The sequence below is a fragment of the Drosophila montana genome, unplaced genomic scaffold (assembly GCF_035044405.1).
Source record: "Drosophila montana isolate Dmon_TW-CO22-7 unplaced genomic scaffold, ASM3504440v1 contig_3200_1, whole genome shotgun sequence".
In the NCBI taxonomy this organism is placed as follows: domain Eukaryota; kingdom Metazoa; phylum Arthropoda; class Insecta; order Diptera; family Drosophilidae; genus Drosophila; species Drosophila montana.
The window spans coordinates 1,758,781-1,774,762 of NW_026998080.1; the positions used below are offsets into that span (position 1 = coordinate 1,758,781).

Genomic DNA, 15,982 nt, shown 5'->3' on the forward strand with positions numbered 1-15,982 from the left:
TTACAGCTCACAATAATTCTGTTAACAGTTAACATAGTTAACTTTTAATTCGATTTACCACTTACCAGCCGAGTTCTAAACTTGGCTTTTTCCTATGCAGCTACTTCTTTGAAAATGCTTGGCAATGTTAATTTGTTTAACAAATTTGCAAATGGGAAATGCCTAGGCAAATACTTGAACGCATATTGCAGTGGAAATGTTGTCCACACACAACCGAACCGCACATCAAGTGTCGCGTGTCCTGCCTACTGCTGTCCATTGCTCGTGTCCAGCTGTCTGTCCCTCTGTCTGTCTGTCTGTCTGTCTGTCCGTCTGTGTGCCTACGTCTTGGCCACTGACAGGCCGTCAGAGCAAACAAAGGGCACAAGGGCTGTCAGAGAGTCAACTTCTACTTGGCTGTTTGCATTGGTCAAGAATGCATACAGCAAGTGGCTTAATGTGTTGTTCTTGTTGCCAGCTTTTGGACTGGTCAACAGCACTTGGCCAAGTACCAAACGCAGCTCTATGTTGGAGCTTAAGCATATCAATTAAAGTTTCGTTTGCAGCTCCTGAGTTCAGCTTAAGTTTTAAGTTTAAACTTATCTTGCATATCTCACTGGCTCTACATGGCTTTAAATTAAATAAACTTCTTAATAAAATATACTTGACGGTTTTACAAACTGAGGTTAAAAGATTAATTTCACATATTTTGCCAACCCACCCTATAACTGTTTAATATAACAATATTTGAGGTTAAATGTTAATTAATTAATGTTAACATGATTGCAGCATGTTAAAATTGATCTATAATGACCTAACACAAGAGAATATTACAATAACATTGATAGTATTTTACAATATAATTGCTGTTAAATTACGCTGCTGATGTTAACAGCAGTATGTTAAAATTACTCTTAAAAGGCTAAACATAAGTTTAAAATCTGTTTACAAAAAGAAACTATCATAACATAATTTGTAAAAAGTATTGAATATTTGTTTATTCAAATGTAGGCTAGAACTATTTTACTCTTTCCGCAAAAACTTAATCATATAATTTTAAGTTTCAAAGGCAGCGCTCGAATTGAATCAAAACTTTTCCAGTAATTTATTTTACCTTTAAATTGAGCACTGAGATACATCTGCGCATGTATCAGTATCTGTATCTGTATCTCATGATTGCAGCTCGTTTATTTAACAGATGCAGCTGTGTATCTCGCAACTGGCGCTGATTAAAGTGCGGCGTCTCTTTGTGCAGTTTTTCCTTCTGTTGTTTTCCTCTTCCATTTTACATGTATTTCACTTGATTTCCGCGCATAAATTGCGATGCTTTTAATCAAATTCAATTGTATCTATTAGTTTGTTTGTTGTCTCCACTGCGTTTTTTTCCTTTCGGTCGCTGATAAGGTATCACAGCCACTAGACAACCAAACAACGCAGCTACTGCAATAATATAATAATAATCATCACGATTTGTGTGTGCAAATTGCAGCTGCGCAAAAAAATAAATAAGTAGGTGCGCGCCAGTTGAAAGTGCACGACTTGTAAATACCGTCTAGGTATGCAGAACTAGAGAACTGCTCTAGAAAGTGCAAAATATTGATATAAAAACGGGAAACGACCTCTGGAATTTGAGGGCTCCCAAAAATGTAGGCTTACTCATCCAAATTTATTGGTGGATTTCCGGGAAGTTAACTATAAAGCGTAGCTTAGTTAAAATCACTTTTTGTATGTCCATTTGAGAACCTATATACCTAATTTATTGACTCTATTTCTACTTATTAAAGAAATATGGTTACAAAAAAAGTTCTGGAAATAGATTTTTATCGATGTTGGTTAATAAGTTCTAACAAAAGGCTATCCTGTTCTGCTCTAGCTTTACCTTATTTGGATCGTGCGGATATATAAATTGCTGGTCAATTCATCAGCGCATGCTCAATATATGTTATCAAAGCTTATATACCCCCTTTTATGTAATTTTCAATGGGTATAGTAATATAGTAATAACAAAAAAAAAAAAAGTAACCCTCGGGCACACAAACAAATTATACAAGACTTAATGTACTGAAATTTGTAGATTATTTGTAAGCATATTTACTTTGTGTTTGGAGGAGAGCAATATTTATTTATATATGTACACGACCATATATATATATATATATTTGTGTATATTATCGATGCGACCCTGTGGGCCGTTTCCGCAGCTGTGAATTGAGCAATCAAATTGTGAGGAAATTTTGTTTAGCAGCATCAGCAAACAATAAACTGATTACGAATGGGAGCCTGCTGCATCCTGCAGATACATGCGGTCTACTACAGCTAGTTTCCCTCGCTCTCGACGGAAACTCATTTCCAATGCAATAGATTTGAGTTTTTTGCCAGTTGGCATTGTTTCACTGTGCACTGGGGAAGGGGACCAAAGAAAGTAACGCGCGGTCGTCAGACATTGAAAATCATTTAATTAACTTGCATTTGTTGTTGGTTGTTGTTTGTTATATTGTTGCCGTGGTCGTGGTCGTGTCGGTGTTATATCACATTCATCTCGCGCTGCCGTGTTGTTGCTGCTTTCTGTTTGAGCTTGGTTAATTCATAGCCCGCCCGCCTGTTCGGGCAAGCGTCCGCCTGCCTTGGGCACATTTAATTGCTGCAATTGATGAGTTCAATTGCGCAAATTGCTGCGTTGACTTTTGCCGCCGAACCTCAAGCTGGACAGCGGACACATTAAAAACTGTTCGCTGGTGGGTGTTCAGGTAGTAACTGTCAAGCCACGAGTTTTTAAATTGAACAACAAATGCTTAAGTGGTTGAAGTTACGCCAAAACAATGGTTAAATCAGTCAAACGTTCAGTAGAAAACATTTCATGTGACTTAACAGCGTTTGGCATTGCTCAATAACATTTGAGCGGGTTATATTGATGATTCTTAACAGCTATGCTAGCTAACATTCTCATGTAATGTCAATTGAGAACTTTATGTTATGTATAACTGCTTACATGGCTATGTTAAAGCAACAGCTCTGTATATATCGCACTGAAAGACTCTTTAAATTTGTTTTTGTTTTATGCAATAACTTTGTGCAGAATTGGTAAGCACTTATTATTTCATTAACAAGGCAATTCCGCGTTAATAACATTACATATCTTACCTTTAACAGCAGGTTAACATTTTTAAATAAATCAGTAAACTAAACAAAAATGCGCACCTTCTAATTGCGTGACTGGAAAATTGCGTTCCATTTCTATTGGCATTTCCATTCCCATTCCCAACAGCTATTCGGCCAGTTTCTAACGCTTCCTTTCCCAGTTCTATTGTTGTTGTTGTTTTTGTCGTTGTTCTTGTTTGCTGCTAGTTGCAACTAGTTTTTGAATTTGGCACATGCAGGTGTCCCCAATTATGTGGCAGGCACGAAAATTGGGACAACGTTAGAGTTGAGTTGCAAATTGAATATGGGTGCCAGCCCCAGCTGCCACAGAAACGAGTTGCGAAAGTAGAACTTGTCTAACATTGGAATGCGACAGAACGCAGTTGGGCCCAAAGTCAAGTGCAGTTAGGAACCTACCTTGTATTTTATTGTTGGGCAGCTCATGAACTTGCAACAGCTTGTTTGCTTGTTGCATGTCTGTTTGTTTGTTTGTTTGCTTTTGTTTAACTATTATTATTTTTGTTCGTGTTGGCTAATCAACTTGCGCGGCTGCTGCTGCTTATTTACAGTGTCCACCTTTCCGTTAGCTGCCGCTGCTGCTGTAACATTGATTTCTGTATAATTTTGCAATTTTCACTTTCACTCGTGCGAGTTCAAAGCGGCCAAATGACGTTTGTTGTTGTTCGGTTTGTTGCTGCATTCAAGTGCACTAACAACAACAATTCGACAAAGGGGCAGAGCCATAAAACATTTTTCAATCAAGCTAACAGCATGTTAATAGCATAACAGCAGCACAAACTCGCGGAGTGTTAATGAGATAGTGACAGAGTGGAAGAGAGTGAGAGAAAGAGAGTGGGGAGGGGGGCAGTAGCAGAAGCGTGCCAAGCAGCAGCGCTTGCAATTGTTTGCCAAACGCCACCTGCGAAACAACAACAACAGCTTCCGCTGCGCTCTGCCGCTGCGCTCTACCACTGCGCTCTGCCGCTGCCTAGCGCTCTCTATTTCTCTGTTGGAGCTGCGTCGTGGCGCTGCTTCCTCGAACTGCAGCAAGTGTTGTTGACCGCTGCTCGCAGCCCGCTGCTCGCTGCTCTCAAAATGCCGTTGCGCATTGATTGAATGCAACAACAACAACAATAACAGCTTCTATGCCTTTGTATGCGTGTGTCTATGTTTAATTACATTACGTGAGTGTGTGTTTGTGTGTGTGTCTCGTAGATTCTGTGGGAATTGCTCTGATTTTGTTTTTGATGCGCTTTTGTTTTGACTGGTGTTTGGCCCAGGCTAAGCTTTTACAGCTCTTAATGCAATTAGTTTTTTGTTTTTGTGCAGCTTCCATTCCCAGCTCAGCTCAGCTCAGTTGCTTTCCCATCAGCCGCGTCTATTTAACTGTAGTTGCATATATGTATGTATACCTATATTTGTACAGTTAACTTTTTTTAAATTAATTAATCAACGCTTTTGCGGTGTTAACTGGGCGTGCTGCTATTGCCGCTTCTTCATTTGATGCTCTTCTTCTTGCCAGCTGCACAGTGCTGCCAACCCTATGCAATGAAAAATGTCTTAAAATGCAGAGGCAGCCAGTTGGAACGTGTGGGGGGCAACTTCTACAATGATATTCTGTTGCCTGCCTGCAGCCATTGTTGCCTTTTGGCTTTGCCTTTGCTTCTGCCTTTGCTTTTGCCGCCTTGTCATTGTTGCAAGACGCTGACTTCCCACAGATTCACAGACAGAGTTTCCCTTTCGTTACGTGACAGCGCGCCCAACTCTGAAAAAAAACTAAAAAACAATCACACATTGCATTGAGAGTGCGCGAGCGAAGAGAGATGGAGAGAGGGAGCCGGGAGGGGGCAACCAATCCTACAGATGCAGACACCCAGCCCAAAAGTCAAAACAAGCCAAGCCATAATCTGCATATTGCCGTCAGCCAGATCTTAACGTAAGTTTCGCCGCATTGTTCTTAGCCTGTTGCCCCCTAATCATGATATATATATATACATATATATATGTATAATTGACAGGCGCTCATTTTCCGGCCGAATGCGGCGGCTTTCCCAAATCAAAGCAACGTTTTGTTGCTTATGCAATTTTTTGTGGCTCCTTTTTTTATTTGCACTCTTCTTCTTTGGAGTAATTATGTTGGAACTGGTACTTTTTATTAGTATTTTTTTTTATTATAATATATTTTTTGCGTCTTGGAGTTTGTCAACCCCGGCAGATGCGTGGGTTTTGCGACTAGCTGCTGCATGACGCATCTGGCTGAAAAGCTGGCCTATAAAGAGCAAAAAAAATGTATTTATGAAAAACTCATAATTTTGCTTTGGGCTTTTGCAGCTTATCAGCTGCTGCACTTGGCATTGGACATTCGCCCGTTTGGGGCTTGTGGCTTGTGGCACATACGACATCCGGTTGCTGACTTTTTTTGGTCGGCTCGTTGGCAATTTCCGTTTATTGACTCGTAAAAGACGCAACAAACTCGTTAAACGTCACATTCGCTGTTGTTGTTGTTGTTGTTGTTGTTGTTGTTGCCTGGGTACCGTTGTTGCAATTTAGTTGACTTTATAAAGTCTTCTTTACAGCTGTCAGTCGTGAGCTTTTATGTCAGCTTTTTCTGTGACATGTCAAAATCCGCCTGCCTTTTGATTTGAAAGTGCGAATGTTAAATTTCATCCTGTTAATACTTACTGGCATTACACTATGTTTCTTGTTGATGTTAATGTTAAAGTTGATGTTATTGATTTTATTGCGGTTAAGTTTATGTTTATGTTTATAGTTATAAATATTGAACTGAAAGCTGAAAGATAAGCGAGCAGTTACAAATAAAACCAGCTGTTGGCGTTAAGATAATGTTTCATGTTATATAATCATAATAAATTATAATCTGCATGATTAATGTTAGTTGCTAGATTAGATAACTGTCTAGGGCGAAATGTATGCAGTTTTAAGGAATAATACCCGCAACCGGAGAACTACGCATTGTACTTAGCGCACTTTTAGCCTGCATAGCCAGGGGGTCAGGGGTCCGTTTATGCGTCAGGGCCTTTTGTTCATTTTGTGGTGGGGCAGGGGCGAGGGGTAACATATCTAATTAGTCAGACACTCGTCATTGGCATTTATTGGGCTTCATATGCAGCTGGCAACCCTTTTGGGTATCTTTATAACGGGGTTGCCGGTCACTTGAGGGATTTTCTTTGGTATTTTGTACCTTGTTTTTATTTTTTTGGGTTCAGGTCAGGTGGCAGGCGGAGAAAGTCACGCTCTGTCAGATTGCTTCTAATTGAAGCGGCGCCACATGCTGTGCCTTTGGCTCTTTAACTCTTCTTAGCTCGTTTCGATAGCTTTTGTGCTTATGCAAATGATATGGCACTTGGCTTATCTCACAGAAACGTATGCTATAATATAAACAAAAGCCGCGTATGCTGGCTAAAATGTGTGACAGTTTCATAATAGTGCAGTGAAAAATGTTAACCCAAAAAACATGTCAAAGAAGACACCGAAAAGAGCGTCGCTTAACAGTGTCCGAGAAATGTTAATCAAACATAGCTGTACAATTCCAAGAACTGGCACAATAAAAGCCACTCAACAACAAAAATAACAACAACAACAACAGCAGAAACAGCAGCCCCGAGCGCAGCTTAGAAGCACCATGCCAAAGAAAAACCAAAAAAATAGTAAAGAATCAAGAATAATAATAACAACACTTGTATAGAAGCTGGCGCACGCGCAGGCCAATTAACAAAGGCGGCTTTGCTTTGCTATGCCAGTGCCGTCGCAGTCGCAGTTGACGTCGACGTCAACGTCCAGTCATTCATTGAAGCATGCAGCGAGAGCTTTGACTTTGCTTTCTTTGCTGCAGTTGTGCTCGCTCCACTTTCGCCTGTGTGTGTGTGCGCCAGCTGCGCTCTCGCAACGTTTGTAGCCAAACCGCGCTCTGACTTTGTTCAACGTGCAAGCGCAGCTGTATTTGTGTGCAAGAAGCGCTCTCACTACGTTATACTCGCGCATGCTCAGCGCGCTCTGCCACTGCTGTTGCTGCTACTGCTGCTTGGGGCTTTGGAGGCTTTGTATGTGTGCCTGGCGCTCAGTTCGCTTTCAGTCGCGCTTGAAGCCGGTCGTCGGTGCTGCTATTCTATGCGTGTGTTCGCCTGTCAACGTTTGTTATTGTTTTTTTGCGTAGCGTAGCGTCGCGTGAAAGTCTTTGTGGCTGCAATTGCATAAATTTCGCGGTGTCTCCTTAACTGAACGCGCCTCTCGATGACGCATATATGCGCTCTGTGAGCCAAGTTGTGTGTGTGTGTGTGTGTGTGAGTGTGTTTGTGGACAGTGTCAATGTCCTTTTTGGTGGAACAACGCCCCAACAACTGTTGCCAACAGCTTGAACCGCATTGGGATTAGCCGCACAACCATTTGTTGTTGTTGTTGGTGTTGCTCTTGTTTAGTTTTGCTGAAACGTAAGTTGCTAAACGCTTCGACTCGATTTGGGCCATTTATTTTACAGCTTCTTCACGGCAACAGCAGCTGCTGCTGCTTCTTCTTCTTCTTCCGCTAGCAGCGTTTAATAATTAAGACAAAAGCGCGCAACAACAAACAGTAAAAAAAAAAACAATCAAAAATACCGCTTGGGTGAAATTCCATTTCTCTTTTAGTTTTGGTTTTGATTTTTTCTTTAACCATCTTTGAACGTTTATAAAAAGTGAAAATCAAGTGACAATCAATTAAAATTCGAGACAAGACACCAAAAAAAAAATACGAAACGAGTCGAAACGAACAGAAAAAATCGATTTTCAATTTCAGGCACTCGCTTGAATTTTTGTTCTAATTTTGTCACACTTTTATTTATGCTGTTGTTGTTCTCCTCTTCTTATTCTGCTGCGTTGGCTCGTTTTATTTTTGTTTCTTTACGTTTTTCCCCTCTTCATTTTACGTATCTTTGCGGTACTTACGCTACGAGGCTTAACCCAAATTCACTTGTTGCATGCGCTGAATAAGCAAAAAAAAAATAAAATAAATAAAAAAATACTAAAAAAAATGCTAAATAAAACCTCGCACAGAATCGAAGAAAACTGAACAGTTTTCGTTGTACTTTTGTCGCCGCCTTTCTATGGCTTTACGTTAATGCAATATGACTGGGGGACTGGGACTGGGTCAGGCCCAAGGCGGTTGCCCGACCCACTTCCAGTCCGTCTGGCACCCATCCAGACCTGTCCTAACCCCGCTTGCCTTAGTTGGGCTCCCCAACTCAAATTACAAATGCGTTGACAGCTCAGTTGTCACTAACTAAACTAAACAAAACGAATTCATCATCATCAACAAGCACCGTAATAACACCCCATAATAATCAGGTTGTGTTGGCCATACTTGGCCAGGAATCGCATAATCGTAAATTGATTATAAACCCATGAAAAACTCATTCTCGGTCTATTGAGTCGGATGCTCAACTTTTGTAATGCAAAAATTCACATTTGGTTAACATCAAAAGCGGCGTGAAAAATAAAACAAGATATTTAACTAGGCAAACGGATGCCGAATATGGCATACACTACACAGAGTAGAACGAATATTAAAACATTTTTTGAGTTTAAACTTTAAACATTATGTGAATATATGCTTACCTTTTTGGATAATATATGTTGTTCAAATTCTGTCTTAGCCCTCTTCTTTTTCTTTGTGCAAAAAAACCCGTTTCTGATAATTTATGGATATATTTTGTTTTTTTTAGAGTTATGAATTTTATAGTTTTTTCTATGTTCTTTAGATGTTATAAAATGTAATGCACATTGCGTATACACGATATGTAATTATATTTGAACAAGTTATCAATTCCAAAATTGATTATACGTATATACTCACAATAATAATCTCTTATATAGGTTGTTTGTTCTCAACTCCAAAGTCTTTGAACTAGCATAAAAAACTTTCTAAGCTTAAATAAAATCCTGTCATAAGATGACTTTAGTCTTATTTTTTATTGAAACAGTTCAAACAGTTGCATAACAGTTGTTAAGAGACCGATAACATGTTGCTGTAGATTTAACATAGTCTTAATTTAACATATGTTAAGTTACAATTGGGGTAGAAAACTAAATCTGTGCAGTAAATAGTCATATTCCGTATAGTTAATAAAATATTCAAGAATACGTTAAAGAAAATTATATTACTTTAATAATAAAGTTAACAAATCTCATCTGCCTTTGGTTACGAACAACATAAACAATTTTGACTGCTCCAATAAAAAAAAGTTCAAAATATAAATGAATACAAAAAACATTGTATCTTAAAACAAATTGCACTGAAATCAACAGCAAGATTGTTTAGGCGTTTCTATTTTGTTTTTTTTTTTTCAAGCGCTGACCAAAAAAGCAACATTTTATTGTTGTTGTTTTGGCTGTTCATAAATGGTCAGAAGAGGTTTGTTGTTGTTGTTTCTTATATTTATGCACACACACACACACTCACACGTCGAACTATACAAATAGCAGAGATTTGTTGTGTGTAAAGTGCGAAAAATGTATCGACTGTTAAAAATCCCCCACATCCACTTGACGCGTTAGTCTACGAAATGCGTGGGCTCCACCAAGGGTAGCCTCAACATGTTGTAGTTGTAGTTGTGCCTAAATTATAGATATATACATACATATTTTTATAAAACAACAACGACCTTGTTTTTATTTGGGCTTACGTGTGCGAGTGTCTTGTTGATGGAGTCCGCTTTTCCTGTGAAAAAAGTCCGTATATCTCACGGAATGAATAATGCGGCCGTAACTTAAAGTGCGAGAGTGCGGGCAAATGACCGATTAGAAATCACATCACTTTCATGTAGTTGTCTCGTTGGCTGTTGTTGTTGTTGTTTTGTTCCCGCAACATCAAAGCGGGCGCCAACAATTTAATATTGCCTGTTATTAATTGCCAGGGCTCACATGAGCAAGCCAAGTAGCTAAGTAGTCACGCGTACCAAGTATTAATCACACTTTTTGCTTAGATTTGGCGAGGGTCTTTAAGAAAATGTTTGTCTTATCATTTAACAAGTGCGCTGTGCATTAACATAATGCCAAAACTGTTAGCAATTGTTAACATGACTGCTGTGGCAGCTTAACAGAGCGATAGAATGATTTTGTTATGATGTGAATGTTAAGGTAAATGATAACATTTGGCATTTAAATCTATTAAAAGTTGTTAGCATGAATGTTGTGTTACATTTTACAAGGACTAAAGTTTGCATATGTTTGTTAAGTCACATGTTAGCATTTAACATGTGCAATGCGCATTAACATAATGCCAAAAATGGTTAAGAGTCAACATGGCTGATGTGAGAGATTAACTGCGCGTTAGAATGATTATGTTAGATTTGATAATGTCTTTAGATTACAATTAACATGTGTGATTCGCATTAACATAAAGGCAAATCTGTGAGCAGTATTTAACATGGCTGTTGGGGAGATTATCAGAGCTTTTGATTGATTCTGTTAGATTTTACAAAGTCTTAAGCTTACATGTAGTATCACAGACAATGTTAATAGATATCAGTAAAATTAAACACACACATTTGGAACTCTGTGTGGCGTTGAAATTCTTTAATATATATTATATTATTTTTATTTTTAACTGTTTATATACTCTATTAAAACTAGGGGCTTTTTATTGGATAAAAGTCAAGCTCTTGATCATTTCGTGATTCATTCATTTATGGATAAGTGTAAATTGTCACGTAAAGAAATGTTATTCATATTTAATCTACAGAAATATATTATTGAAATGTTTGACATAGTGTTTAAATTTCCAGAAAAAAGTTTACGACTAAAATCTAGTCAAACTTTTTAATCGTTAAATTATATTATATTAAATTAAGTTAATACTGATTTTTTTAAAATGATTTAATTTAGAAAAAACAAATTTGTATATATATCATGAGGCTCGCCCTAAGATTCTCTACATTTAACTTTTCTATACGTAGTATTATAATTCAACCGTTTAAGTAACCCTCGCTGCTTGACTTTGACACCCTCAACTAATGCCTATTTTTTTCTACTCTTTTCTCTTGCAGGTAAATGACAAGAAATGAAAAAAAAAAAACAACTGGAAAAAGATTATTTTTTTGTTGCGTTTATATTTATTTTTTTGTAAAAAGCATTTTCCAAAACGAAAACGAAATTGCGCCGACAACAAATGCTGCCAGTTGTTTATATCTTTAAGATACACACATATCTATAAGATAAGCAGCCAAGCAATTAATTTGTATCTGTAGCTGTGGCTGTATCTGTATCTGTATTGGTATTTGTATCTGCGAATGTATCTGCATTCGGAGCGTCGCGGCTCTCGCTGCATACCGAGCAAAAGCAAAAAAAAAAAAATATATAGAAACACATGCAAGGAAAATGATTTGTTTTTCCGTAATTTTTGCGCAAAAATGAAAAGCTTTCTAATCGCTTCGCTGCCTCAGCGTTTTCCATTGCAGTTTGCGCCCTGCCAGAAGCGCCTTGACATTTCCCAATTTCAATTCGTTCGCAGCGTGTCGCGCCTTTTTTTCTTTCCTTCTATCTATGTATCATTATATATGGAAATATATACATATACATATATATGGCATATACTTAAGCATAGATATATAATATCGCACATTTGACAGTTTGTCGCCGCGATTTTTGCGTCGCGCATTCGATTTGGAAAATGAATATATAAAAGTATACAGCAAGAAATTCGCATATTTTGTCAGTGCGCAAAGACAAAAGAAAGAAAAACAGAAAACCGCAAAAGAAACCCCATAGAAAATCGCTGGGAAAACTGTCGTCAGATGATTGAGCAATGCCTCGACTGAATCAATTGTAGGGCACAAAACCAAGTACACAAACATTTTTTCCTAGCATGGCACTCACTATGAACATGGTGTTTCTCAAGGATTTACGATCGCGTCTCAAAGGATATCTACACGTATGTACTCTATATATACACAGACATATATAAATCTATAATTGTGTGTGTGCGAGTCGAGTTAAACGCATTCCACTTGGAATTCTTGTTGTATAAGCTATTTACTTACATATGAATATGAATGTGAATATGAGTTTGAGTCGCAGATAGCACGCGCGAAATTTGCTTACTTGAGTCATGTAGTCCAATAAGCATACCCTATAATTGAAGTACGCAAACAAGGTGTATATTGTTTTTGCTTGTGCGTATGTAACATTTTGCCGAAGAGATCCTTGTGGACCTTTAGAGCATAAATAATATAATTTATTGAAAGAACAGCTTTACCAGCTTAACTAAGATATTACTGTCGAAAACAAGAGGAATAGGAAACTCGGAATGGCTCTAGAATGGAAAGTAAAACCATATTTAAGGTATGCTAAGCATACAGCAAAAGTAGGAATGGAAAACTTAATGTCCTTTTCAACCATCGAAAAAGCTGTCTACATAAAGTTTGTCATAATAAAATAAAAACCTATGAGCTTTCATTGCTCAAGGTAACATTCTTGTAGGGTATTACGAAATAGAACACTAATATTTTGTCATTTCTGTCATTTTATTTTGTATTCATTAGCTTTACAAAAAAGTAATCTTATTACAGGGTATCGCTCGGTAGTTCAGCTTTTGCTTTTGGGTAAATATATTATTAATTAAACGTGGGTTGCTTGCCGCAGATTCTCTGCTACCCCTCTATACGTATCTCTTGCTGTCTCTAGAAGTGCTCCTCATATTCTCTCAGCCCACACACACACACACAGAGAGACACACACACATACACTTGCAGAAAGACTGCGTCAAAAGAAAGCCACAAAATTCAGCCATTTACTGATGTCTCTCGCCACCCGCCGTCTTTCCTTGTCTCCTCTGTCTTCTCGCTATACACTTTTTGTTGTTGTTGTTGTTGTTGCTGCCACAACGCCTCCATTTCCATTTCCGTTTCATCTCATCATGGCCACCCCCTTCCGGCGCCCGGCCCCTGACTCCGCCCTGCCAGTCTCATAGTCTTGTCTCTCGGTTGTCCAATGCGACGCTTGCAATTTTTGCAACTTTCTCAGACAGCGGCTGTCATCATCATGTGGCCGCCCTATAGACGGGGCCTGGAACTGGAACTGGCAGAGGTAGAGGTAGTTGGGAGCATGCTTATACCTATATGTACCTATGCTGGTACACTCGTACTACTTACTGTGTGTATCTTTTATCTTTGCGTCTCTTGCGTCTCTTTTGTTGCACATCGCATTTCGCTATATCGCATATTATGCTGATTATTCAAGTATTCGTAAGTATGTTGTGTCAGTATGTTTTTTTTCATTTTTTCTTCTTTCCTTTTTTCGCAAGTATAAACTTTGGCTTTCTGCAATCGCGTTATGCAATTGCAATTCCCGGCGGGCCCCATTATCATCAAGATGTTTTTATAAAGAATGCGCCGTGTCGACGCCGCGACCGAGCCGCTATAATTTCACATACAAACTCGTAAAACATTTCCCAGGAGCCTTTTTATGATTTGTTTTTGCAATCGAATGCAAAAAGACACAAATTAAAGTGAAGCTTGCCATTGTGAGCCTAATGAAGTTATGAGCGCCAAGATATATGGCTAACAAATGAATGTCTCAATTAGTTAAAGTTCACTTAGGGAAGAAATAATTGCATTTTCATTATTTTGAGCGGCAATTTTAACTAAATAGATGTAATTTAGACATTGTTCAGATAATGGAAACTAATAATTAGTTATACTTTACAATATATTTGAGTTTTTACTAGTTAGTTTTTATACCCTTGCAGAGGGTATTATAATTTTGTCGTGAAATGTGTAACGCATAGAAGGAGACATCTCCGACCCCATAAAGTATATATATTCTTGATCAGTATCAACAGCCGAGTTGATATAGCCATGTCCGTCTGTCCGTCTGTCCGTCTGTCCGTCTGTCCGTCTGTCTGTTTCTATGCGAACTAGTCTCTCAGTTTTAAAGCTATCTTTATGAAACTTTGCAGAATTCCCTCTTTCTGTTGCACGCAGCTCATATGTCAAAACCAGCTGGATCGGACCACTATATCATATAGCTGCCATAGGAACGATCGGTCGAAAAGTAGGTTCTTGTATGAAAAACATTTTTGTTTATAAAGTTATCTTGACTAAACTTTGTATTTATTAGTTTTACTACGCTCCCCATATATATGCAAAATCCTATTAAGATCGGGCAACTATATCATATAGCTGCCATAGGAACGATCGGTCGAAAATTAAGTTTTTGTATGGAACATTTTTATGTTTTTCAAGATATCTTGACCAAACTCGGTATTTATTAGTTTTACTAGGCTCCCCATATATATGCAAAATCCTATTAAGATCGGACCACTATATCATATAGCTGCCATAGGAAAGATCGGTCGAAAATTAAGTTTTTGTATAGAAAATTTTTATGTGTTTCAAGATATCTTAACCAAACTCGGTATTTATTAGTTTTACTACGGTCCCCATATATATGCAAAATTCTATTAAGATCGGACAACTATATCATATAGCTGCCATAGGAACGATCAGTCGAAAATTATGCTGTTGTATGGAATTTTTTTGTTTTTCAAGATATCTTGACCAAACTCGGCATTTATTAGTTTTACTATGCTCCCTCCACTTATGCAAAATCTTATTCACATCGGGCAACTATATCATATAGCTGCCATAGGAACGATCGGTCGAAAATTAAGTTGTTGTATGGAAACCTGTTTTGTTTTTCAAGATATCTTAACCATACTCGGCATTAACTATTTTCCCTGTGCTTCTTAGATACGGGCAAAGCACTATGAGCATTTTGAAAAGGTTGGGTCTGCAAGGGTATTAAATCTTCGGTGTGCCGAAGATAGCACTTCTTTCTCGTTTTTTATGCGCCAGAAAATCTTATATAATCATTTTTTGCTTAGCTTCAATAACGCCATGCAATAGCACATGACCCCGTTTGATGTAAAAAATATACATATATATACTTTTTGAAATGTGTAACGCATAGAAGAAGACATCTCCGACCCCATATAGTATATATATTCATGATCAGTATCAACAGCCGAGCTGATATAGCCATGTCCGTCTGTCCAGCTTTCCGTCTGTCTGTTTCTATGCGAACTAGTCTCTCAGTTTTTAAGCTATCTTTATGAAACTTTGCAGAAGTCCCTCTTCCTGCTGCTCGCAGTTCATATGTCAAAACCAGCTGGATCGGACCACTATATCATATAGCTGCCATAGGAAGGATCTGTCGAAAAGTAGGTTCTTGTATGAAAAACATTTTTGTTTCTAAAGATATCTTAATCAAACTCGTCATTTATTAGTTTTACTATGCTCCTCATATATATGCAAAATCCTATTGAGATCGGACCACTATATTATATAGCTGCCATAGGAACGATCAGTCGAAAATTAAGTTGTTGTATGGAAAACTTTTTTGTTTTTCAAGACATCTTAACCATACTCGGCATTAACTTTTTTCCCTGTGCTTCTTAGATATGAACATTATGAAAACGTTGGGTCTGCAAGGGTATTAAATCTTCGGCTATCCGAAGATAGCCCTTCCTTCTCGTTTAATATTTGTGGCATCTATTATAATTTTTAATTTGTACAATAGTTTTTTGTCCATTTGAGGTATTAATATTTGTCATAATTTTCGTAAATCTGAACTGATTTGATAAAAATTAAAATAATGCCAAATCAATAGATATACCAACATATATAATTTAGGAAATATTAAACTTGATAATACGAGAAATGGGATCAAAATGGCGAATATAATCTTCCAAAAATAACTTTTCGACACACCGAAGACCTAATATCCTTATAGACATTAGAATACTCTTAACTAGGTCATAAAAAAAACATTGCCTTCGAAAAGTAATCCATTTCGTTATAAGGATCCTCAAAAAG

General features: G+C 37.8%; 1 protein-coding gene across 4 annotated transcripts in view; it reads left to right on the plus strand.

The window, feature by feature from the left end:
- Positions 1-15,982, plus strand: part of Pkn (serine/threonine-protein kinase N) — a 44,577-nt gene that overhangs the window by 4,405 nt on the left and 24,190 nt on the right. For 3 of the 4 annotated variants that reach the window (XM_064688061.1, XM_064688065.1, XM_064688068.1), the window contains exon 1: positions 11,973-12,039. The exons of the other annotated variant lie outside the window; for it this stretch is intronic. In XM_064688061.1, the coding sequence (XP_064544131.1) occupies positions 11,974-12,039 (66 nt within the window). In that variant the 5' untranslated portion in view covers position 11,973. Of the gene's footprint in view, positions 1-11,972; positions 12,040-15,982 lie in introns of those variants that run through there. 4 annotated transcript variants of the gene reach the window in all.